The sequence below is a fragment of the Annulohypoxylon maeteangense genome (genome assembly GCF_022496945.1).
Source record: "Annulohypoxylon maeteangense strain CBS 123835 unplaced genomic scaffold GGS22scaffold_4, whole genome shotgun sequence".
Classification (NCBI taxonomy): Eukaryota; Fungi; Ascomycota; class Sordariomycetes; order Xylariales; family Hypoxylaceae; genus Annulohypoxylon; species Annulohypoxylon maeteangense.
Window position 1 is genome coordinate 293331 of NW_025953251.1, and position 24687 is coordinate 318017.

Consider the following 24687-nt stretch of genomic DNA (forward strand, 5'->3'; position numbering starts at 1 on the left):
CCTACCCGCTTCCGGTAAGGCGCCTTCTTATCTCTAGCATCTTTCCCCCGCAAATTCCAGCGCCTTGGATCTCGGGCCTTTCATATGCAGATAGCTGTCGTTCACCAGGAACACCGATGTTTTTGCAAGGGTAATTATTTGCCAGGTGAAGGTCCCGAATCCGTAGATAGATACGCGTGTCATCATAGCGCTTCAAGGTTCTATGTAGCTTGGTCGGTTGGTGTCATCCGTTGGCTGACGTATATATGATATGGCGGTCGCCTCGTATTACCAAAACAGAATCCGAAAGAAGATCACCGTCGATGCTGTGTAACAACTCCGAACGCTAGCGGAGTTTACTTTTACTTTTTCTACTTCGTTTTTTTGGTAGGATTGGGAAAAAGCCACAATCTCAAAATGGCGACAGCGACAAGATCGAGGCTCCGGGAATACTTCCACACCGAGTATCAACCCGGTGAGCGGAAGCTGGTCCAGAAAATCGATTTCTTCATCTTGACTTTCTGCTGTTTGAGCTATTTCACCAATTATGTATGTACCTCTTGTTATATTATGTCTTGCTATCCATGTCATTGATTGGATTAATTGGTTAACCATGAATCGTAAACATAGTTGGACCGGTCTAATCTCAATAATGCCTACGTCTCGGGGATGAAAGAAGACCTGGGGTTTGTGGGCAACCAGCTGAATATGATCAACACCTGCTTCACCGTCGGCTATGTCATTGGCCAGATACCCGCCAACCTGTCGCTGCATTACATCAAGCCACGATATTTCTTCCCGGCTTGTATGGTGATATGGGCGGGCTTGACGATGGTGACGGCTTCCGTGCACAAACCCCAGAGTATCATGGCTATCCGCTTCTTTCAGGGTATAGTTGAAGCTACGACTTTCGTCGGCACGCATTATATCCTGGGCTCCTGGTACACCGAGCGTGAGCTAGGCAAGCGTTCCGGCATATTCACCGCGTCAGGATTGGCGGGTACGATGATCGGAGGCTTCATCCAGACAGGCATTCACACCAGCTTGGACGGCCGGAACGGTCTCAGCGGTTGGCGTTGGCTATTCATTATAGATGGTATTGTAAGTTCAGCCACCTACTCTGAAATTCTTCCCTCTTTCTCTCGGTATCCTTATTACGAGGAAGGGGAAGGGAAGTGGTAAATGTTTGATAATATGAGATACTAACATACCATCTAGATCACGTTACCGATTGCGGTATACGGATTCATTTTCTTCCCGGATACGCCATCGACGACGAGCGCTTTCTATCTCACCGAATCTGAGAGGACATTGGCTATATCTCGGGTACCCCCCGTGGAAGATAAATCGCCCGTATCTTGGAAATTTTTCAAGAGGTGCTTCACCTCTTGGTTCTTCTGGGGATTTGTGGTCCTATGGATCATTGCTGGTGAGACTGAGTCCTTCAGTACAAACGCCCTCTTGGCCTTGTACATGAAGAGCCACCCAACAATCAAATATTCGGTCTCTCAGCTAAATAATTATCCCACCGGTATACCCGCTGTGGGAATAATATCGACTCTTTTCTGGGCTACGCTTACGGACTTCCTCAACGGCAAACGGTATCTCGTCGGTTACTTCATTGCTGTCACCGGTATCGCTACTTCTGCTATGATCCTAGCCGCTTCTAAGGACCCGACGAATTCAATGTCGACCTCGGTGGTGTTCGCTGCTTATTATTGGGCAGGCGCTGTTTACGCTTGCCAAGCTACCTTCTTCGCATGGGCTAATGATACTCTCCGGTACGAAGAACACATGTTTCGAGCCGTCGTGCTTGCCGGCATGAATTTGGGAAGTAACGCCGTGAATGCTTGGTGGAGTATTATCTTCTACGGGGCATCTATGGCACCATGGTTCAATGTAAGTTACATATTCTCGTCCTATCAGTTCATAAGTTATGGGAAGGATGTTGCACTCACTAATGTTTTTTTTATAGAAGGGTATGTGGGCCATGATCGCCGTGTCTATACTGTTGATGCTTTGGACGGTAGCGCTATCATATACAACTGCCAAGCACGAGAAGATGCGAAAAGCAGAGCTCGAGCAATCCTATGGTGCCAGCGACCGAAAGAGCGTCACTGATTATTCATGATACCTATCGCCAGGTCGATCTGGAGGGGGGTGGATATTGTAGATACTCATGATTTAAACCGTTATTGCTTTTAAATGAGAACAGCTTATATTAAATCGTTGCCCAATGTTCTTTAGGGTTGGACCGGCGACGCATGTGAATTTCCTCTCATTTGTCTGGAAGTTGGCGAGGGGATATGTCGTAGCCAATGCCAATCGTTCTAAGGCACAATCGTATTTGATCACCGTAACGCTCGAAATACCTCCTGACATAGGAATGACGAAGATATCTGGCTTAAATGTCACATTTCTAGTATGATACCTATATATTGGTCTCTCGAATAGAGCGTCGATCATTACTGCGGGTAGTGTTATTTTTCTTATTTTGTATTCGTATCTCTATGATATAATTAGGTATGATTGTTGAGATGTACTCGGTAAATAGGAATTGGCGGGTGTAAACCGGTAGAGAGGATAGAGCGACCCATAACAATCTCGAAGGAAACGCGCGCGGCCAATATGACCTCGCCAATGGTACGGAGACAAAGAAATTTGTCTATCCAGGTTATAGTTGAGATCTCGATTAAATGTTTGCTTACATCAAGAGATCGAGTCGTGGCTTTTCTCTTATTTGGCCTTGTTGTCGATAATGGACACGAAGCCGAGTTGGATCCGTCAATGTTGATTCAACCCTTATACATTATAGTCCGTTGCAGTCGGGATTGGTGGCGTAGGTACCTCGAACCGAGAACTCTGTAGCACATCATGCATATACCTACTTCGTAAGCTATACATCTTCTATTAGGCTTGACTATCCATACAACAGCTCATCTCATCCTATTTCTCCTCACGATAATAGGTGTAGCACGCGGCGAGCTCGTTGACGTGGGAGTCATCTAGTCATGTGGGGGTTGAAATTCGGCTTCTCAATGTCAAAGGCTTCGGATAGTATTTACGCCTTGGTTTTGGGGATGATCCGTGAAGGGTCTGTTGTCGTGTCGGATCTCGATAGGGGTCTGCTGAGTACAAACAGGATTGTTGTCGGCCGGTAATTTGGTCGGTTCTTGTAGTGATCTAGTATCCTGCTATTGCCCTAACGTGTACGAGTGTAGAGGAGCGCACCTAGAGACACCTAAGGACCCTAAGCTCAGGATCTAGAATAGAGAGATTCCCCTTTCATCCCTTTGATCTCTTACTATCACCATCGCCATCAAATAGTCTCTTGATCGACTCCCGAATCAGATATTTGGTGGCGACAAAATTAAAGTGTGACTGTAGCACGATCGACTACTACGTTTCTAAATTGACCATGGCCAATTCGATTTCCGACTCAAAGTGTTGTTGGGTATCACGCAACAAACGAGTCCCCACGCCGCCATGGACTTTTGTTACGAAGTATATACGCTTATACACAATACCGCATATAACGCTATGTGTATAATTGCAATAACGAGTCTACCATATACTTGCGTCATATTGCAGGCGGCAGGCACATGTCTTAATAAATACCGTTTTCCTAAAATAGCTACCAAAGAAGGACAACTCCAGATTGCGTAAATCGAGAAATGAGGTTTAGATGCTAAGTAGTACGAAGTATTTAAGTCTTCGACCATCTCAAAAAGTCATCTTACCTACCTACCTCATAGTACATGACGAACAAACTTCGGTGAGGAACTACATACTTACTATTTAACTTCAAGGTAAGGGATTTCTATCCATCCCTTCTGATTGTTTCTTTTATATTTACGCATGTGTATGTAAATGATAATGTTAGAGACTTAGGGTTTAGGTTGAGCATCTTGGTGAATGTATGTACCTAATTAGCGGCGGGTACTAACGGGAGGTCCCATATAAGATTTGCGCCACAGCCAAGTTGGGATGACAGCTCTAGAAAACAAGTTCTCATTGGTTCGGAGCGCGATCCAGACGGTTTTGATTGGTTTCTTTTATTCGCATGAACTAGGTATCAAATCCGCTAAGAGAGCTTGTGCGACTCCCGGCGGATTAGCTCTAGCCAATGAGAATTAGGCTAACTACTTAGATACCTATAGTTCGATATGGGGATCCGATCATCTCTCCACGAACCCTCCACTTCCCGGTCTCATGTCTTCTAGTAAACTTGACAAACACATCTATCCTGTTCGCTTAGTTAGCCCGGCTTATGTACAGGCAGACAGGGAATATTCAAATCCGTTAGGCCTGGATACTACTACCGTTAAAGTCACTTAGTCACGCAGTCGCTCGGTCGCTCGGTCGCACCGCTAAGGATGCGCTGCGTTGCGTGTTACGTGGTATACCTAACCGGAACCAAGCTGCGTCTTAGTCTCAAGCCTCGGCCAGATGACTGATAGACACTATCACCGGTTACTAGTAGGTACAGCAATTACTAGTATCGATAGTCCATATCTACACGCTTCCCCGAGTGATCACGCTTTAATTGGAGACCGGGCCACCAAGCACCAGACACGGTTCGGCTGAGAGAGATTAGATCCCCAGACTTCACGGAGCCTGGACCGAAACGTCCTACAGGTATGATTGGCTACATTCGATCTACCGTTTCCGATCTCGAGAGAAACCTGGCACTCATCAATACACATTCCAACTTTTTTTTTTTAACATCGCAGACTACCCGGACCAAGATGTCCGATTTCGACGTCAGGTAGACATCACCTCTGTTATGGAGTCTGTGAGTCGAAAACGACTTGTAGGAATTCGATGTCCGACAATTTCAAACGTCTACTTCCGGCACCTCTGCCTCCCGGTACCGCCCGGACACACGCACCGGAAACATCTCTCCAGAAGGAGACCGGGCCCCCCGTCAAGAAACGTACCGTCTCTAAGGCCGCATGTAACAATTGCCGTCTAAAGAAGATACGAGTGAGTTATATGCTTCCCTGCCTCAGGTTCTTGTAGCGAGTTCCACCTAGAGCTGACCTATGCCTACCAGTGTGACAGCAAGAGGCCCTGCACAAACTGTAGCAAGACTGGCGTAGAATGCAACTTCGTTACTGCTAGTAGCGACGAGACCCCCTTCATGGCTCTGAAGCGGGAAGTCGAATCGCTCAGGAGATCTACAGAGGATATGCTGCAAATATTCGATCTGTTGGAGTCCGCCCCTGATGCAGTTTCTCTCGACATCCTCAGACGATTAAAGGCTATCAGGAATCCATCCGAGGGGGTTAACGATACCTCCGACATTTTAGTATCCGTAAAGAGAGACCTCGAGGACGATCCCGTTTTGCCAGTCAAACTATCCAACCGGCAGCTCATGGCTGGCCTCATACCAGAAACCCAACAAACTCCCGAATACGAGCTAATGATGCGATGTCCAACTACTTACACTTTGCTGATACCCGTGGAGGCTGCGTTTGTTAATCTAGCCAATCTGTTACATCCAACTATTCTTGAATACCCAAAGGCCCCCAGCTTGTACGTTTTTCCTGCACCTGAATATATAAATATATACCAAGCCAAGCAACAACGGACGCTCCGCTATTAACCTGCTAACTTTCATCAATAGCGTTGGAATTGGTGACCACCCGTCATTCACAAGCCTTCCTAGTGGTTCAAACGAGAGTTCCTTTAGGGGCGGAGCGACATTCACTTCATTGGAAGCGAGGGACCATACCACAGGAAGTTCTGCGCCTTTGCAGTCGATTTACACATATGTGGACGATAGGTTAAAGGCTGTGAATTTCCAGAAATGGACCGGCGTGCCTATCCCCAACGAGCTTGCCGCAACATTGGTCTCGTTATATCTGGAAATCGATCACCCGTGGTGCCCTTTATTCGATAGTGATCTATTTCTGAATGACTGTGTGCAGGGAAACATTCATTTCTGCTCTTCTCTGCTCGTGAATGCTTTACTTGGATGGGCCTGCGTAAGTCATGACCTAAATAAGAGTCGTCACAGAAGCATGTTGAACTTTCGGCAACAATGCGTACTGACGTGACTTAGCAATCTTATTCGATGTTGAAGCCAGAGGCTAGGGAATTTATCGTTGCCTTCGAGACAGAAGCTGAGCGCCTATGGCATATAGACAAGCTCAAAAACATGCTTACCGTGGTTGCAGCTTCTCAGCTTCTAACTAGCATATCAGCATGTCGAGGTCGCGACGAGTTCGCAAACGAATGTTTAGAAGAAGGCATACAGATGGGGAAACGCATGGGTCGTAAGTTCAACCTGAGAGCATACCGGCTAGGTTAGGCATGGTGGCGATGCCATATATAATTCCGTGTTTGTGCGGAATTATGTACCGGATAAGTCGAGAATTAGCTAACCCTGGACACCATAGTCTTCGGAGTGCCTTCTGAGAAGTCCTCGGCTTCAAGCTGGCTTGATCATCACAAAGACTGGATAAGAGCTGCGTGTCATACCTCAGTACGTAAACCGAGTGCCCTTCGTCCACTCAGCTGTCCTCCCCGGGGAGAAACAACTTCTGAGTTGAGCTAATTGAGGAGTGATGGCCCCCGAAACATGCTCGAGGCCCCTTAGCACTCTTTCTCTGAGAATATACTACTGACTTCCATTATTCTAGTGGGGTATTTTTTCATGTGCTTGGTGAGTTTCTCTACCGCTAAGAATTGCGATATCGAATTACCTATTGTATATTGTGTATACTCATCCATGATAAATAGTATACGTTCATTGCACCTTCATCGAGCGGAAATCGACGTGCCTCCCCTGCTACCTATGCCTGGAGAATATTCCGAGTCAGGTAGCCACTCCCATTTTGCTTATCTTTCAAATACCTTGCCAGCCAATGAGGCATTCAGAGCAGTGTGTAAATTCAGTCTTATTGTCCATGAGATTATCTTGGCCTATTTTGATGGGGGTGATATTGTTCCTGCCGCCCGGGCTACTATTGAATTCGCGGAACAAATATATCAGAAACTATTTGACTGGGCAGCATCGCTCCCCCTAGAACTAGCGCGGGGGAGACGCAACCACCACTCGACCTTGATGCTACAGTAAGGACCCCTTGATCAATAGCTACCTCGACATCTACTTGCAGTCTCCAGGGCTGGTTTCACTATCATTGGTTTTGAGTACCCCGCATAATCCTAACACGTTTTCCGTAGTCTTTATTTTCACTGTACGGTGATGGAGCTATTTTGGCCATTTCTGCAACAGCATGGAGACAAGGAGATAAAAGTGACCCACCTCACTATCACTACAGCCACCACACAGGAAATACATAAAGCCTCTGTGAACCAGCTCAAAAGGCTAGGCCTCATTTACTGCATTGAATCCAACAACCTGTGCTTATCGACATTGTGGCATATTGCTCTCCTTTACCTAGCTAACGCAATGCTCTGTGAGACTATGCGTTCCGGAAATTTGCGAGATCCGGAAAGATGGTTCTACTTCATGCTCTGCATGACCTGCTATGAAAATATGTGGTACGTGACCCATGATTTCTTACTCTGAGGGATTTATCATTCCATCCTAGAGCTTGCGGGTTTTAAGCGATAAATATGCGAATACTGACTCCCTCTTAGTACGTAACGCTGTCTCTTCATGCCTTCTTCTTTACATCACTTGGCCGTAAAGTTGATAGTGTCTATTTATGCCTTTTTTTTTGGAGACTATTAAAGAATCTACCATGAAATTCGGGAGAGAAATACTGATTCCATGGTAGACGGTTCTTTTCAAGTGGTCGAAATCACGATACTCGGACTGTTAAGTATGGCCTTACGCAACGGATTCTTGTCTGCTTCAGAGGCACATGCAATCCTCAAAAACATGAGGCGGATAGGTCAACGATACGGTTCCCAGCTCGCAGTCCGAGCAAGCTTTATGGTCGACCTTGAGCTTGCGATGACGAACCCCAAGGAGGCGCAAGTGCAGATTCTGGCGGATGCTTTCCATGAGCTAGCAACCTTTCGGGAGTTTACTACCGACGAGCTCAGGTAAGCAAGGGCTCGATACCTGTGGGAAGAGCAGCCAACCATCCCACTAACAGCATAAGACCCTCTAGTATGAAGGGTTAAAAAGCAATCAACCTTGTACCAATGAGATAAATCCTTTTTATATGGGACATCGCTTTAACCAGAGGGAATGAGAAGCTCGCGCGCTCTTCTCTAACCCATCAAATCGACGATTGTTTATCTTCCATTAAAGTCCTCGTGTAACTTAGCTACAAAATGGGGAGGTTAGCTAGTCCGGCTGACAGGCAAGTCTACTGACACTGACCTTTGATATTTGTATTCGAGAATTGGCCGTGATTATATGTAAATATATCGCGCAAATCTCAATATCAAGATATTGCTAAAGAAAACAGAACCGTGCTATTCAGGTAGCAAGTAAAGGCTGCCACGCGATGGTGTCTTCGAGTAATCACATGTGTGAAATCCCCATAACTCACACAAGCCTCACATAGCCTCGAGACAGCGATAAATTCTCCGTTTATCGAGATGGCTATCGTCCTTGATATCAAGCCCATCTACAACTACCGTCAGACAGGTCCTCGTCGTATCTTACGCCGACAGACCACCACCCTTCAAACCCTTCCGATCGGTTACTAAGCCCACACCTCCCTAGCCTTTCCGAAGAAGAATACATAATATCCCTACACCTCGATTTTAAACAATATCCTTTCCACTTGGTAGAGTCTACATCTTCTATGCAGTCTCGATCCCACCGACCTACTCCTAGTCAATCAGAATATAACAAATTCACCAATAACCATCTTAAAATCAAGCATGCCGCCGATTAAGTACGATATACTATTTTCGAGACGAGAGAGCACACAATAAATAGGGGGAAAATCGCAGTATATATAAGACAATTGATCTCTCGAATGGAGTTATCGAGGAAGATCCTGAATAATTTCAGTAGGAAGCATACGACTATGCTTCCAAGGGATATGTGTATCAGATCACGACTCTCTCGCCCTTTGAGACCCAGATCCTAGCACACAGCTTAATACCATTTCCATTTGGGAGCAATGAAAAATTACGATGGTGACGATTTAAATAGATATCTTTCGGGAAGGCTGGGGCTATATCTTTATCTACAAAAGATACAATCGATCAGCCGCCATCGGATGTCCGATGTGTATCCAGGTACCTCATAGCTAGACGCATATGCCGACCTGCCTAGTACCTAGTAGGATCTGTGTGTATTATACAGATCTCAGATCTAGTTCATTAGAGAATAAACCCGTGCGGCAAGTCGCCCCCATAATGGGTTAGGGTACAAATATAATAGAGCAACTCCCAATCCGATGAGTTCGAAAGGGGAGCACTTTATAAAACGCCAAACTAGCGGTACATATGCATAAGCGGCCGCCGGCTTGCATAGGGCATAGTAGGTACATTGCCATGAATAATGGTAACTAAATGGTATGATAATCGATTTAGACTACGGCCTTATCACGCCGCCAGATAGACTTGCATGAGGACTTACCAGATCGGGAACAAGAAGGCCGAGCTAATAGCGCCGGTATGCTGGACCCAGCGCCTATTACGTGGGGTAAACGTCCTGTGAGAAGGGTCTATTATTCATATTTCTTGGTATAATTCTTAGCATGCTGGGTACTTTGAAAAAAAAAATTAGAAGAGAAGAAAAAAAATGTCGATGAGGTGCGGGGATGGGCTTGCGATTTAAACCCTCTACTCCTCGAGAATAGAGATGGTCTGCGAGAGTGCGAAATTATAGTTTTTGCCCTGTATCTCCCGGGCGTGCGACAGAATCTCCAACTCAGGCATCCCGCGAATCTCACATCCCAGCCCCTAACCCCGCCACCCTCACAAACGACCGCCACCAAGACTCGCGATGCCGCGACTCTCACAATGTACGCTCCCCCTCCCGGGGCGTCTAAAAGCACTACCCCTCCCCGTGATCCGCATCATCGGGGCCGTCGTATTCGGGAACATGATATGCTGGGCGGCCGTAGGCGTCGTGCTGCACTACTACCCAGCGATGATCAGCCCGGCCGTCCTCTCCTACACCCTCGGGCTCCGACACGCACTAGACGCGGACCACATCAGTGCCATCGACCTCATGACGCGACGTCTCATCGCCTCGGGCCAGCGCCCCGTAACCGTCGGCACGTTCTTCAGCCTCGGACACTCCACCATCGTCATCATCACGTGCATCGTCGTCGCCGCTACCTCCGGCGCTTTACGCGATCGCTTCGATAACTTCCAGTACGTCGGGGGTATCATAGGCACGAGTGTCAGCGCGGCGTTTCTCATCCTGCTTTGTCTGGGGAATGGATGGGTTTTGTATCGCTTGGTTAAACGTCTGCGTAGTGTGCTTGCGGAGGAGGACCCCCATCACCCCGAGAGCGAGGGCGAGGATGAGGACCAGGCGGCGACGAATTTGCAGCTTGAGGGCGCGGGGTTCTTGGCGGGTGTTTTTAGGAGGCTTTTTCGCATCGTGGATAGGCCGTGGAAGGTGGGTTTTTGGTGCCTGGTGTTTTCTTGCTGTCCTGGGCAAGTGTTGACTTACTGTGTTAGATGTACCCCCTAGGCGTCCTCTTTGGACTGGGTTTCGATACGAGTTCCGAGATTGCTATTCTGGGTATTGCGAGTATCCAGGGCGCACAAGGGACGAGTCTTTGGATTATCCTTATTTTCCCACTATTGTTCACAGGTATGTTTAAGGCGAGAAACAAGGATATGTGCTATGTTATATTGACATTTTCTACTTTTAGCGGGCATGTGTATGCTCGACACGACCGACGGCGCCCTGATGATGGCATTATACACCTCCAAAGCATTTGCCCGGGATACCGTCGCCATACTCTATTACTCCATCGTACTAACCGGCATCACGGTCGTGGTTTCGGCCTTCATTGGTATCATCCAGCTGCTATCTCTCGTCCAAAACGTCGCCGAACCCGAGGGCTCTTTCTGGGATGGCTTAAGTGAGATTAGTGACCACTTCGAGATCGTCGGCGGTTCTATTTGCGGTCTTTTCCTCGTAGCTGGGCTTGGGTCTGTGCTTATTTACGGACCTTGGAGACGGAGGGCTGAAAGAAGGAGAGCGGCGGCGGCGGTGAGGCTGCCGAGCGATGATGCTGGTGGCGAGTTTCGAGATGTGGAGAGTTGATCTACTGGGGTCCGTTTAGTGCTAAAGTGAAGAGACATGGTTATATACCCAGGCATGTGATATTTGTCGTATAGACATACCGATATCTATAAACTTAGAGGGAACACATACGGATCACTGATGGCACTTTAGGGTTGCCTTGAAGAAATAGCATCGCATATCGAACTTAATCTAAGAATCAACTCTGATGCAAAGAACTGTATTGCCTGATCACTTATAAAAACGAGGAGAGACCCGGAGAATACGCAGCATTCTCGTACCTCTACAACTAAACCGACTCCTCTCCTCGCCCCTTTCGCCCCAACGTCCACCCAATGCGTACCTAGTAAAACCCCATACCCAACCCGACTACCCGTTCGTAAACCAACGGGCGAAAACCACGCCCATCCATCCCACTGATACATAACGTGGTATTTACTAGGGAAGTCGGAGCGGTTCGTTCAGTCATGAATCTTTGGCGTGTCGTGTCGTCTCGAGAAAAGAAAAAAACTGCCGATGGGAATGAGAAGAGAAAATCTAGCGGCAGAGCGGTATCCGTGCTCTAGAATTGAATGGAGAAAGCGACTATCGGAAATGGAAAACGTAAACGCGATGCGATGCTATGCCGGTCGATGCTCTTAGAAATCACATGTTTTTGGACGTAGGAAAGGGGGTGGGGGTTGGTGAGCTTCATGACGACTTCTCGTTATCCCGGTTCTGTTCGGGATGTTGGGGGGTACACGATTCCCGCGAGTCGGCTGTTGAGTCGGGAGTGAGGATGGGTGTTTCGTCTGACGAATCGGAAGCATCTGACTTGGCGCAGTCGTCTTTATCGTCGTCCTTATCCTCGGACTTCTTGTCGACATCCGCATCTTTCTCATCGTTACAACCCTTCTTCTCGTCGTTATCTTCCTTAGGCTCGTCATTGACGGGCTTCTCTTCATCCTTCTTCTCATCAACCTTATCTTCTTTCTTCTCTTCTTGGTTCTCCTCTATCTTCTCTTCTCTCTTCTCTTCTTCCTTCTTCTCCCCTTCACCCTCCTTCTTCTCCGCATCATCATCAGGAGCGACGATCTTCTCCTTACGAACAGCCTCGCCGTCGACGATCTCGACCTCATCCGTAACATCCTGATTCTTCTTCTCGCGCTCACCACCAGCGTTCATCTGCGCGTTATCGATATCCGCCGGTCCCTTCTCACCCATACCATTCTCCGCCATATCGCCTCCCTCGAGCACGACGCGCAAGTCTAAGTCCTCGTCCTTCGAGTACACCCGGAACCCGATGATGCAGATGGCGTTCCACGGGTCTGGAAGACCGGACTCGCCGTCGCTTTCGACGGCGTTGTCGGCAGTTGTGGTGGTGGGCTGCGTTGTTGCCATCCGCGGTTTCCTAGTCATGTCGTCGGATGAGTACAGGAGCTCCCAATCTTCAACTGGGCTGTCGGAGGAATCGCCGTCTGACGAGTAGGCGGGAGGTGTGGGCTGCTTCTGTCCACTGCCTGCCTTAACCGTAGCGGTAGCGGTGGCAGTAGCAGTAGTAGTTGCATCGCCATCCGAGGCAGTTTTGTCTTCAGCCGGCTTCTCCTCAGATGCCTTCTCGTCAAGTTTTCCCTCCGGTTTCTTCTCGTCGGGCTTTTCCTCGGACGTCTTCTCTTCAGGCTTAATCTCCTCCTTCGGCGCTTCGGCGACATCTTCCTTCGGGGTCTCGACGACGTCCTCCTTTGGCTTCTCGGTTTTGGCATCTACGGTAGCATCCGCAGTAGCTTCTTCCTTCGCAGCGTCTTTGGGGGCGTCTTCAGACTCCTTCGGCTTGTCAGCAGACTCGGAACTAGTTGCCTCATCTTTGGCTTCTGTGGTTTCCGCAGCTTCCTTAGCCTCCTCCGTCTGGCTGCTCTTGTCTTCGCCCGACTGACGATCATCGGTCTGAACCGCCACATCCTTCGGCTTCTCCTCTTCAATCTTCTTTTTCTCAGCCGCCTCAGCCTCTTCTTTCTCCTTCTTCTCTGCATCAGCCTTCGCCTTCTCTTCATCTTCCTTCTTCTTCAACACCGCGGCTTCGGCCTCAGCTTTGGCTTTCGCGGCATCTTCCTCTGCCTTCTTCTTCTCTGCCGCGATCTTCCGCTTCTCGTCCTCGGCCTCCCGTCGCTTGTCGCGCTTCTCTTGGTTCTTCTTCGTCTGCTTCTTCGTGATGTCGCGGTTCAGATGGCGCTTCTCCCACATCTTGCGGCGCTCTTGCATGCGCGAAGAGCTGGCCTTCTTTTGGTCCGTCTTCTTGCGCAGCTTGGCGACCTGCTCGAGATGCGCGACGCCCTTGCTATGCGCCAAGTCATACGCGTATCCTACTTGAGCCAGTTTCTCATTTTCTACTCTCTTGAGACACTCTCGCTTGACAATGTCCTCTATAGAGGACATATCAGTGTCGCGCTCAGCCATGATGCTGATAAATATAGAGTAGTTGCCAGGCTCCATGCACGGGATTTCGATCGAGACAGATCGGTCCATCAGGTAGTTGCCGTGGGATCTGACGATGTAATCCTCGCTATCCGGTCGACCTTGTTCATGGACTCGGAAGTGCATTCGGAAGGTATACTGACCGTGTAAACCCTTGTAGTACCGGTTGTCAAGCTGCTGAAGTACCAAGACCAAGGGAGACTCCTTGGTTAGCTTGAAGTGGAATTTCTCGTTCCATTGCTGCTTCCACGGAACTTCCACGCCGATCCATCGCTGACAGCATCGCCAGTCGGGGTTCTTGAAAAGGCGTGTTCGGTCGAAGTGCTGGTATTTCTCGAGCATGTCCTCGTAGGTAATCCAGAAGACCGAATCGTTTCCGAACTGATGGCCGAGCTCATCTTTAACATCATTATTCCACTCCTTGGAACCATCCGACCACGGACCTTCCCATATTCCCTTTCGGTTCTTACCCCAGGGGTTGCTAATTCTTTAGTTAGGACTGAAGAGTGTGGTAATACTATGTGTGAGGACTTACCGGAGCTTCACAAGTCTCTGTCCACTCTTTAATGTTCTCGCGTCCATCACGACGTAGGCGTGTCCCTCGCAAATACCATTGCGTTCACCGTAGCCACCATCAAGCAGGCCAGTAGAGCAGCCGAAAAGGAACTCCTTGTTAACCTTACTAAACTCCTGATCCCAGAACTCGTCGATATCAAGTATGTCAGAAGCCAGGAGCTCGGTAGTGACACCACCAGAAAGATCTTCCAATCCCTCGCCGATCCAACCACCAGATAGAGAGCCGTAATCACCGTGAGCCTTGGCATAGGCCTTTTCGAGCAACGGAACCCAGGTTTCATGCTGGTCTTTGCACTGGCCGAAGAACAACGCCTTGGATCCCGTCTGGTACGTCTTACGGTACACCTTCTCCGGGTCCTCACGGTCGATCTGGTTTAGCATCTCGCGCTGCATGCTCGGCGAATCCCAGCATGGCGAAGTTAGATAGAGCTTATCGTCGATGATGGAGTAGATCCATTCTCCGTCTCGGTAGAATACGAATCCATAGATTCCAATACCTATAATAGCGTGTAAGTATCAGGCAAGGGGAGGGAGAGGAGGATAAAGTAAAACATGGCGAGATATAACTTACGTGTGTCGTATTCAACGCACATGCGCTTAAGTCCGTCTTCGACATTGGCGAGTGCACTCAAGCTAGCAATAAGCCAGCAATCGCCGAGCGAGCCTTGCTTCACATTATCCGCAGCCGTGTTCTTCATGAACGTCGGCTTCTCAAAGATCTCGTGCACCCGCTTGACGGCTTTGGGGACAGACTTGTTACAGCTGTGCCTAGAATTCAGAAGATCGTATCTGCGTGATCCAAGATAATTTAGACAATTTCCCTTGAACCACTTCAGGTCCCAGTCCTAGTAAAGAAGAAAATTGTTAGTACGTAGCTTGTTTTGAGGGAGAGAGGAAATGTGTGAAACGTACCAGGTCAAAGCCGGGATCCCGGTATCGGGTGTTCACGCGCTTGCATTCCGCAATGATCTTTTTCACCTTGCGCGAACATTCATCTCTTGCTCGCTCGTACCCCGCGGATAGAAGTTCATTGGGACGTTCGGGGGTGCTTGGAAGAGGCACGGGATCGAAAGGAAGGATGGCGAGTGCCTTGGTGAATTCCTTTGTCGTGAAGCGCCTCCATATCCGATTAATGCTTTGTTGTGGCGGTGGCTTGCGCTTCTTCTTCTTTTTCTGATTCTGCGTGGTCGTGGTGGTCGCAGCCGCTTTTCGTGGAGGTTCATCGGAGTCGCTCGAGGAGCTGTATCCGAATCTTGTAAGGTCTCGTGTGATGGCCGGTATCTGAGACATGTTGAAGGTAATGGATGTGATAGTGCTTTGTGTGTACCACTATTAAGTATAATAACTTAATATCGGGTGAATTATGATCTCGTAGATCTGGGGACTGCTAAATGATTTAATTCGACGATTAGTTCGAGTCCAGAAAGCCGAGTGGCTATGTGCATGCATTCACGATCGGACTATTGGTCATTGGTAATTAGGTACTCACAGCGATTATGGCGAATAAAAAGCTTGACTGCAAGCAATGGCTGAATGGTACGATAAAGTGTCAAGTTCAGAACGCCTAACTCCAGGCAATGTTTATAAAACAAGGTGTGAAAGAAAATTGGCGTCTTTGGATGTGATAGACGAGGCTGTACGAGAGTCAAGTTATTGGGTGGTTCATGTATAAGTAAGTAAGTGCGTTAAGGACTTTTAATAAGTGAAGGTAACGACAAGGTGTAAGCTGAGTATGCGGAGTGCATGCAGGTTTAAGAGAAAAGAGAGGCAGAACCGATTCACCGACAATAAGGTAGGAGGGCTGTCAGGGCTACTATAAGAGCCTCGACAAAAATCATGGCCCCAGTGGCCGGAGTCGCCTATGGTTACCTTGATTGGATTGTCGTCGAAGGTCGTGCATCACTGGCAGATGGCACTGGACTGGAATACTGCGTATGTGGGGAAATGACTACTAACAATCCCGATGACTAGGGACATATGTATGTATGTACAGTACAGTACAGAGTAGAGTAAAGCAACCAATGACGATCTATCAGGTGAGGGTGGACGATGCATGGACGATGCATGATAACGAAGCAAACGATATGTAGTAATGTACTATGTAAAAGGCTGGCTTATTTTCAAGGCAAGGCTCAACAAGTGGCCTATGAGAGCTGAACAGGGGTCCAGATCCGGCCAGCCGAGAGACGGTTCACCGTGCGCATAGCCGCATAAGCATGGATCCATGTTCATGGAGGTTTATTCCAATGTATGTACACATGTTAGTACGCCGTATGTAGAGTCATACAGACATAGATGTACATGTTAGTGACAATACTAGGTACATACCTACTAGGTACTATAATCAGTAGTAAAAACATCAGGACTACCTACCTAACTAGCGCCTCCTGTCCGCCTGCAGAAAAACGGTGACTCTTGTTGGGGGTTTGGACCCTGGATGTGGGACAGCGGAGCGATCACCGGCGGAGACAGGCAGAAAGGACGCCAACTAGAAGCAGACAAGCAGATCCAGGATCGCCAGGGTCAGGGTCAGCATCAAGGTCAGGGTTCCCCCAAGGTTACCCCCATTTTAACCCCCATATTCCTTAGAAGGGGAGTATTCAGAAGTTTGAACAAGCAAAAAAAAAAAACAACCCAAAAAAACCTAGACCGCATATTCGATCTTCGAAGAGACTAGTCTCACGGTACCTCCTAATTAGTGTTAGTCGGCTAGTCAGGAAGAATATTTCTAGACTCATACCTAGACTCATACATAGACTTCTAGACTTCGAGACTTCGAGAATACAATAACCCAAAGACTTGGTAACACAGATCCGAGGAAGATGTAAGATGTGTAAGCACATCTACACTACCTACATCAGTAGTACATATTCCGTGCGGGTACTTAGTATTCCGTATGTTTGTGCGAATACACTAATCGTCATGGCTTGCCGAGCTCGTTTCGGCTTTTCCCTTGCTAGAAGATTTGTATGACCTGGCTGCCTGGGGGAAAAAAAGAATACCTAAGAGAAATAGAAGGAATCAGGGGAATAAGAGAACAATAAGCTGCTTGCTTATTACATATGTGTTAGCCCGTGCCAAATTGTTTTTAGCCCCCCATCATTCGTCAGCTAGAGGTCGGGTGATCCGAACCTCGCATATCTCGCCGTCTTTCCCTTGCGAGACCAAGCGAATCCGGTAGGCAGCCTACCTAAGCCGCATCCTCGAAGCAAGCCAAAACCAGAATACGGGCTTCCGGTTTCTTAGCCTTAAAGATGCTTACCCGCTCTGTATTGCACTTACATAGTACATATGCTGTACGCCCTTGCCCTACTGCCCTGCTGCGCGTGTGCTCTTCTGCCTGCTTCATCTTCTCCACAATACCGATTCATCCCGTCACGAGGCACGAGGCATGAGGTTTGCCAAATCTACTAGGTAGTCGTCGAATAAGCTGTGCAATGCACCCAATTACTGTACCGTTGACGCATTTTACAATCCGGCACATCAAACCAATTAAGGAAAGCCATGTAAGTTGAAACCCGCCCGCATCTGGACAAGCGCATATGGCGAAGCAATGCCATGGCACCAGTCGACATGTCGAGTTCTTTTTCGATTCGTTGTCGAATCCCATTCAAGTCCCACGGTCCAAAGGGTGGCTCCGGCACGACATCCACGCATCCAAAACATCCATCCAAACATCCGCCGGTTCCAGTGCCACGACTCAAGCGCCGACTGACCAGTAGCGCATAATCGTGGACCGTCCCCAGACTTTGTCAAATCTTGAACCAGCGGCGGGACTTCCGTCCTGTCGGGACAAGGATACCTGCCCTACATAATATTAGACTACCAATTTTGGGGACGGACGGGATTTTCTTTATCAGTCAGATCATATGTAATTCGAACTGCAAATCCGACAAGACCTGCTGTGCTACATAATACGGTGCTACCCTAGCCATGTATGCAATTCAATTGATCCTCTGACAGTGCAGCATATAACGAAAAAAAAAATTGAAAAATATGTATGGGTGCAGCAAGGCGAGCTGCTGTGTTCTCTTCCAATGGATAGCAGTTCATTGTTCACGTCGTATTTATCCTACACGTCCGATACCTGGTTAAACGGGCTGCAATGTCGGAGACTGGCAGCAGATCGCCAACCGGTAATTATTCGCGTCGTATCAAGTCCGATTCGCAATCCTCTCCCAACGTTCTGGGTCGTCCTACTTGTCTAATCCGGATATGCCGTGTGTAGTATCGTGAATTGAGTGATTGGCGGCGATCGTCTCAGGCCGGTATCTGGCTAGAATCCTCCATCAAGGTGCGTGGCGTGATATCAACACTTCGGGGGACGAAGAGGCAAAAATGTAAAAAATAAAAAAGATAACTCGAGTTGTCGAACGGCCTTGGAAGGAGATGCCGAAAGCGGCGACGCAACGCAACTTGACGACCGAGTCAGCTTGGGTTGCATTGTGGATTGCCGATCAGATCAGCGAAACCCACTTGGCTTGAAATAATAATCCCGGTTGTTCTTTTTTCCACTTACTTGTTTTTTTCTTTTTTTTTTCCTTTTTTCCCTTTTCGTGGTGTGTCCGGTTTTAGTTCCCGCGATCCGAAAAGTCAACCTCACGACATAGCGGCGATATAAGAGGCATCCGGCCCCCGCTATGGGGTCTAGGCATCGGACTAGGCTGTCACGACACGTGCTTTAAGGTTTAGTATCGTAGGCATCCCTCGCACGTAATTGCCATCAAAGTGTAACAATGGTTGTACTTGCCTAAATAGATACTTCCAACCTACGCAAGGGTATTTCCTCCTTATCTTCAGGGCTGTCATCTGTCAACTATACAAATCACTTTCAAAGTTAATATGTACTCGCTACCTACAACTACAATGCTTGCCCCCAAGCTTGCCTATTAATAGAATTCTTGAATCGACCTTGACATCGCCGTAATATACAATATCTAACACTAGGTACTCTAATAACGAAACGGCACTTGTGTAAGATGGGGCCGAAGCTGAATACTTAATTTTTTACACTTTTCAAGATGTCCTGTCGTCGGGCGACGTTTAAAAATGGACAATCTTCGATAATACTGGGGCGCTGAAACATGGCTACATATGAGGTAGATATCATGTCTGTCTTCGAGTTGTCAGATGGTCTCAAATAAGGATTCCAATATACCGAAAAGGAGGGTTCGCCAATCGGAATCGAACTTGCATTCTAGCTCACGTCGACCCTATAAGAAACTTACGTGAGGCTCTTCGGTATTTCAGGGCATAGCCCGGACTTAATTGTAACTTATCAGATATGACTACGCAACAACCCACGAGGGTTGCGAGGAACTAATGCTATCGCATGATCCATATTGAGGGTTGACCCATTGTCCTGATCACCCACTCGGTATAGAACTATAGGTGGATAATTACTGAGAGCTGTTGCCTACATATAGGGATAGGTGCCTCATAGTTATTGTGGTTACGAAGGCGTGCCGTTGATATAACCTATTTCACAGTTGAACATGCGCCCTCAGCCCTCACAGTGTTACACGTAAGGTAAGCAACATGTATGTTCCCTGATTGCTTACATATTGTTCGGTGAAAGCAACAAGGGTTATACTTCTCATGACATCAATCAGTCACATAGACACCTGATATGTATCCGAGGAAATTCTCTCGGTGTGCTGCGGTATCTAATCTCAAATTAAAGCTTGGCATTGTAAAGTAATCCAATATGTTATATACATCGTGTATCGAGGATATGACTTCTCCCTTGAAAAAGACAAGAGATCAGGGGTCATCTACGTGTTAGTATCTGATCATGTAGGGCTAAGAATGAGTAATTGTTCATCGTATATGAAAACATTACCACATAGCTTATCACAGTATACAACAAGTGGTTGTTGTATGTGACCCTTGTCATCCTCCTTTGGTTTTGGAAACGAAAACGCCAATTTTTCTACCCAGTGCTGGTTTTTCCTGAGTAATCCAACCATACCGAACCATAAATGCTTTCATGTAGGGCAATTATATACAAACCCAAACACCATTGATTTTTTTTCAATGCCCAATCCTTTTTTAAGCCGATAGATGCAATTATCAGAAGAAAAAAAATTCAATATTTCCTCCCTTTATGGAAGGCCCGAGGTAGCGCGTTGTAGGAGGGGTCGATCATCTAGTAGTCGCTCGTCGATGCTAGCCTCTTCGTCATCGAAGACATCATCATCTTCGTCCACAGAGGCGTCTTGGCTATAGATGAAAAACTGGGCAAAAATCCCCAGATCAAGGATTAATGTCCCCAGGCTACCAGCCAACCATGAAAGGTTGACAAGTATGTATCTTCCGTATATCCTCTCCGACTCACCAGGCTGGCAATGTAGACCAGCACAGTGAGGCTCGTATGCGAAGATTGAAAGTACATATGTCAAGTTTCCAAGGCAAGCAAAGAGGAAGAACAAGATGCTCACCCCCTCAGTTGATTTGCGACGCCAATTAAGTAGTAGTTGGGGGAGACGCGAGCCAAGGTAGAGAATAGCGCATAGCCAACCGAATATTTGACCCAGAACGTCGAACGAAGGGACGCCCCCATCCGTAGGCGATTTGGGTTGGCCGTTTGCGTATTGCCTGCTGAGAAACCACCCAAGCACACCAGCTACGCAGACCATCAACACGGCCACCGAGTTCCAGATAACCGATTGTAATCTCGTCGGTGTAGGTGGGGGCATGACTGGCGGTTCCGATACTAATGGCACTGCAGGACTTAAGTGAGACCACCCACTACCTCTTCTTCCATGTTCGTCTAAGCCGTTACTCAACAACCCAGTTCTCTCGGTGGGCTCTCCAACGTTTAGGGCGCGACGTGGTTTCGGTTGAGGTGATGGCAGCTCGTCCTTCCACGTAAATCCTTTGTAATAAAAGCATTGCGCTAATAGGACGAAGTCGGCGATGGTGTAATAAATCGCAAGAATGAGCATGGTTGGTAGGACTCCTTGGAGAATAGCGCCGAGAATATTAAAGACATCCCCAAGTAGCCAGAGGATAATGAAGGGGACGGAGAGGCCATTCGCGGAGCTTCGTCGGAAATTTTCGATAATCTGCGGAGAGAAGACTACAACCCAAGCTGCAATTGAGATAGAACTGTAGAAAAGGCACAAAAGTATTAGCATATAATTCTAACTATAATCCTAACTCTAATTGTTATGACTTCTCACCCGCAGATACCCGATATGGCCTCGACATCGAGGTTGAGAGGCGCCGTGGGAGGCGCCATCCTACTTGGGAAGTCCGAAAAAAGCAAAGGTCGTGTAACAAGATCGAGATCGAGATCGACGCCAAGGGAGCTCGTAGATCGAAGTTTTTAAATGGTAGCTAGATTTTGGAAGATATAAAAATGATGACAGTAGTAGAATATTAGAAATAGTGATTCTACAGAAATGTAAGAGTATACAAAAGAAACAATTTGGCTCATAGAAAGGAAATTTTCATGGAATGATGGAGCTGAGAAAGTTGCGCCGACACCAACGCTTTGGAATAAATGAAACTTGCCCACTTAAGATTAGTTGCTGGTTCCAATGACGCTCAAATCACCCCACATTCTACATTCCACCTTCATGCATTCTGTGGGGACCCCTTCCACTTTCCAATTCAACTTAGAACCTGAATTCAGCACTGACAAAACCGACAGGGCGATAGATAGGGCGATAGGGCTGCGGCTACTTGCCTAATTTTTGTCCAATTTGAGATATATTACACGAAAACTTTGTTCTTTCCATTTTAAAACTCTTTTTTCAACTTTTATCATTTAAAAGTCAACTGAGAGTTATTACCATTTCCTACTACCTCCCATGAAGGTCTTAGCGAATGTTGTAGCGAACATCTCAATGTTTTGTTTACTCCAACCTCTTAATTAGTACCTACCTAGGTATCCTACATTTAACCTCGGCGGTACCTTGCGTGGGTTCCTGCAGGTGTAGTTGGGGTTCGCAGCGAATGGTGAAAGGAGAAATATCTTGTCGCCGCAAACGCCGTTCATCGGCGAAAGACACTGGTTACTCTCCGTACCACCTAATATTGACAATTAATCATCAAGATATCGCAATGAGACCCCGCTCCTTTGATCCTTTGATAACTTTGGAAATGTCGAATTACTCCCGAATTACTCAGCAGGTATCGAGGACAAACACCGATTTATTCACTTAGCCTTACCAATCAATCCAACGCATGAGGTTTACTAACTCCAGTAAACCCGATATAATCACTACGCTCTTATTTTCCATGCTTACCTACATGTAGGTAGCTTCTTATTTTAAACCACGTATTTTGTATATTTCCACTAGCCTTAGTATTCTGCCAAGATAAACGAGCACAAGCCTTCTCACTTCACAGATTGTCTAAACTACCGCAAGCTTCAAACAAAAGTCTTATCAGCCGAAATTAACAAACTTAAAGTAAAATTTAAAGCGTAATGGGGCAAGCGATTCCGGACCTCCCGATCCTCGCTGAAGACGACTCGATGTTGTCCAGAAAATTTGGTCGCGAGATTGCCAACTATTTTAGCGGTAGCCCTCTGAATCGAGTTTCATTCTTAAGGACCGATTATGGCTTCTTGCGCGCTGCTTTCGCTCACCCCAGCGCATCGTTCCTACTATTGAACAACTTATCGCCGCTTGCGAAAGATGCCGCAAACTTATCCTACGTGAATAAGGACGTAGTCATACCGCTAACCGGCGAAGAGCCCTTCAAAACTTCCGAGGAGGAGCAAGTAAAGGGGTTTAACTCGGACATTACACAGTCCGTCATCTTGTTCCTTGGCATCGACGAGAAAAAAAATGGATTCGAGTATCGCGAGTATAAAGGCAAACCATATTTCGCTGTGGACGTCACTCCGAAAGGCACTACCTCGGAGAAGGCTACAAGTATCATTGATATTGTCAAAACTAATGGCGTTTCTTTCATCGATGGGAGGAGGCTCTTGTCTTTAAATGCCCCTGAAGGTACGCACTAGCCAATTTGAATCTTGTGTAAAAACCAGTATGCTCACTATAAACAGCGGCGATATTCGCGGAAGCTCGTGCTTTGTTAGATTGGAATGCTCGGAATCCGTTCTGCGGCGGCTGTGGCAAGCCGACGTTATCTATTAATGCCGGATGGAAGCGAGTCTGCCCCACGTCGGATTTAGCAGGCGTCCCTGAAGGTGGCGCTGCGACGGAGAGAGCAGACTGCCCTACACGGCACGGCGTGAGCAATCTCTCTTTCCCGCGAACAGACCCAACTGTCATCATGGCGGTAGTCTCAGCCGACGGCAGCAAGCTCCTCCTCGGTCGAAACAAACGCTTCCCTCCAAACTGGTATAGTACATTAGCGGGGTTCCTCGAACCCGGCGAGTCCATCGAGGAAGCGGTGCGGCGCGAGACTTGGGAGGAGAGCGGCGTGACCGTCGGCCGTGTCGTAATCCACAGCTCGCAACCGTGGCCCTACCCGGCAAACCTGATGATCGGCGCGATTGGCCAGGCAGCTCCAGGAGGGGAGACTATACATCTTGGTCACGACGAAGAGCTAACCGATGCCAAGTGGTTCACTTTAGACGAAGTACGAGAAGGCATCGCGAATGGTGTCAGCGCTCTGGGAGATCCGGCGCCTTCGGAATACAAGGAGGGTTCCTTAAGACTACCGCCACAGACGGCTATTGCCAATCAGCTGATACAAGCTGTTCTGAAGGGCTACCTGGACATAGTGCCGAAGATTTAAGGGATCGTATTTGAAGCATATATGGAAAGCGTGGATATAGACGTAGGGCCGTTACATTATCATGAGGTGTGAAGGGTTTGATGAGGTTGGTTCAGCAATGGCTAGAGGGAAGATTCATGACATATTGAGCGACGTGCCGCATGGAGGTAGACGACATATTTGGTTAGCATATAGACGCATATAAATGATAGACTATCGTTAAGTTTAAGCAACGGCACACAGCTTTTACAGTGATATCTGCATATAGCGAAGCAGTCATTTAAACCAGCCTATATCCAAGATGATAGGCGTCTAGACCGAAATCAGCCGCAAAATTTCTCCCATGGAATTATTCTGCTTCGTCCACTGTAGAAAGGAATTTCCAGCGCCAAAAGCAACGCTATCACAGTCCAGGAAAAGTACTAGCGCACCAATCACGTGAAATGCTCACGCGTAGCCCTGACTGGCCAGTGCGCTTCCCCACCCTTAGACCCTAGCGACCGCATAAATAAACCGAACTCTCATCGAAATCCTTTTTCCTTTCCTCTTCTTTTTTTTCCTCATCATCAGTAAGGGTTAAATCTACATCGTCAAATGTTTATTTAATTTTTACGAAGGCTCCGCTACGGCGGCTTGCTGAGGGTTATCATTTTATTCTCTATGGATTTCCTTCCGTTCCCGGCCTCCAATATCGACCGAAAACGCTCTTCCTAATCAGCCGCCGACGCCAGCTTTTCCTGGTTCGCGACTGTGGGGTGTTTCCGACATGCTTACTTCTCATCACCTGTGTAGATCTGTAGTTTTTGCCGCTCTGCGCGCGATTTGCGCGGTGT

General features: G+C 47.6%; 7 protein-coding genes across 7 annotated transcripts; 5 read left to right on the forward strand and 2 right to left on the reverse strand.

The window, feature by feature from the left end:
- Positions 1-35: 35 nt before the first annotated feature.
- Positions 36-2137, forward strand: GGS22DRAFT_105146 (MFS general substrate transporter). The gene is made up of 4 exons (XM_047957787.1): positions 36-528; positions 610-1080; positions 1198-1878; positions 1955-2137. The coding sequence occupies exons 1-4, from the start codon at positions 397-399 to the stop codon at positions 2108-2110; spliced, it is 1440 nt and encodes a 479-aa protein (XP_047820983.1). The 5' UTR covers positions 36-396; the 3' UTR covers positions 2111-2137.
- A 2423-nt stretch (positions 2138-4560) lies between these two features.
- On the forward strand, positions 4561-7790 carry GGS22DRAFT_105219 (uncharacterized protein). The gene is made up of 9 exons (XM_047957789.1): positions 4561-4965; positions 5036-5517; positions 5609-5969; positions 6047-6260; positions 6384-6469; positions 6627-6649; positions 6727-7059; positions 7171-7491; positions 7731-7790. Coding segments are annotated over exons 1-9 (1983 nt in total). The 5' UTR covers positions 4561-4803; the 3' UTR covers positions 7732-7790.
- On the forward strand, positions 7786-8203 carry GGS22DRAFT_105267 (uncharacterized protein). Its single transcript, XM_047957792.1, has 2 exons — positions 7786-8001; positions 8055-8203. Exons 1-2 carry the CDS (start codon positions 7835-7837, stop codon positions 8080-8082), a joined length of 195 nt encoding a protein of 64 aa, XP_047820985.1. The 5' UTR covers positions 7786-7834; the 3' UTR covers positions 8083-8203.
- Positions 8204-9740: 1537 nt separating this feature from the next.
- On the forward strand, positions 9741-11213 carry GGS22DRAFT_105245 (NicO-domain-containing protein). Its single transcript, XM_047957790.1, has 3 exons — positions 9741-10492; positions 10555-10690; positions 10752-11213. Exons 1-3 carry the CDS (start codon positions 9869-9871, stop codon positions 11147-11149), a joined length of 1158 nt encoding a protein of 385 aa, XP_047820986.1. The 5' UTR covers positions 9741-9868; the 3' UTR covers positions 11150-11213.
- A 472-nt stretch (positions 11214-11685) lies between these two features.
- GGS22DRAFT_105256 (cysteine proteinase) lies at positions 11686-15868 on the reverse strand. The gene is made up of 5 exons (XM_047957791.1): positions 15645-15868; positions 15068-15542; positions 14727-15000; positions 14115-14652; positions 11686-14060 (listed from the first exon to the last, which is right to left on the reverse strand). The coding sequence occupies exons 2-5, from the start codon at positions 15443-15445 to the stop codon at positions 11819-11821; spliced, it is 3432 nt and encodes a 1143-aa protein (XP_047820987.1). The 5' UTR covers positions 15446-15542; positions 15645-15868; the 3' UTR covers positions 11686-11818.
- A 3959-nt stretch (positions 15869-19827) lies between these two features.
- GGS22DRAFT_156301 (PQ-loop-domain-containing protein) lies at positions 19828-21628 on the reverse strand. The gene is made up of 2 exons (XM_047960346.1): positions 21340-21628; positions 19828-21265 (listed from the first exon to the last, which is right to left on the reverse strand). The coding sequence occupies exons 1-2, from the start codon at positions 21396-21398 to the stop codon at positions 20260-20262; spliced, it is 1065 nt and encodes a 354-aa protein (XP_047820988.1). The 5' UTR covers positions 21399-21628; the 3' UTR covers positions 19828-20259.
- Positions 21629-22592: 964 nt separating this feature from the next.
- On the forward strand, positions 22593-23875 carry GGS22DRAFT_185990 (NUDIX hydrolase domain-like protein; the record flags this gene model as incomplete). Its single annotated transcript, XM_047964391.1, has 2 exons — positions 22593-23121; positions 23178-23875. 2 exons carry the CDS (start codon positions 22593-22595, stop codon positions 23873-23875), a joined length of 1227 nt encoding a protein of 408 aa, XP_047820989.1.
- Positions 23876-24687: the final 812 nt, after the last annotated feature.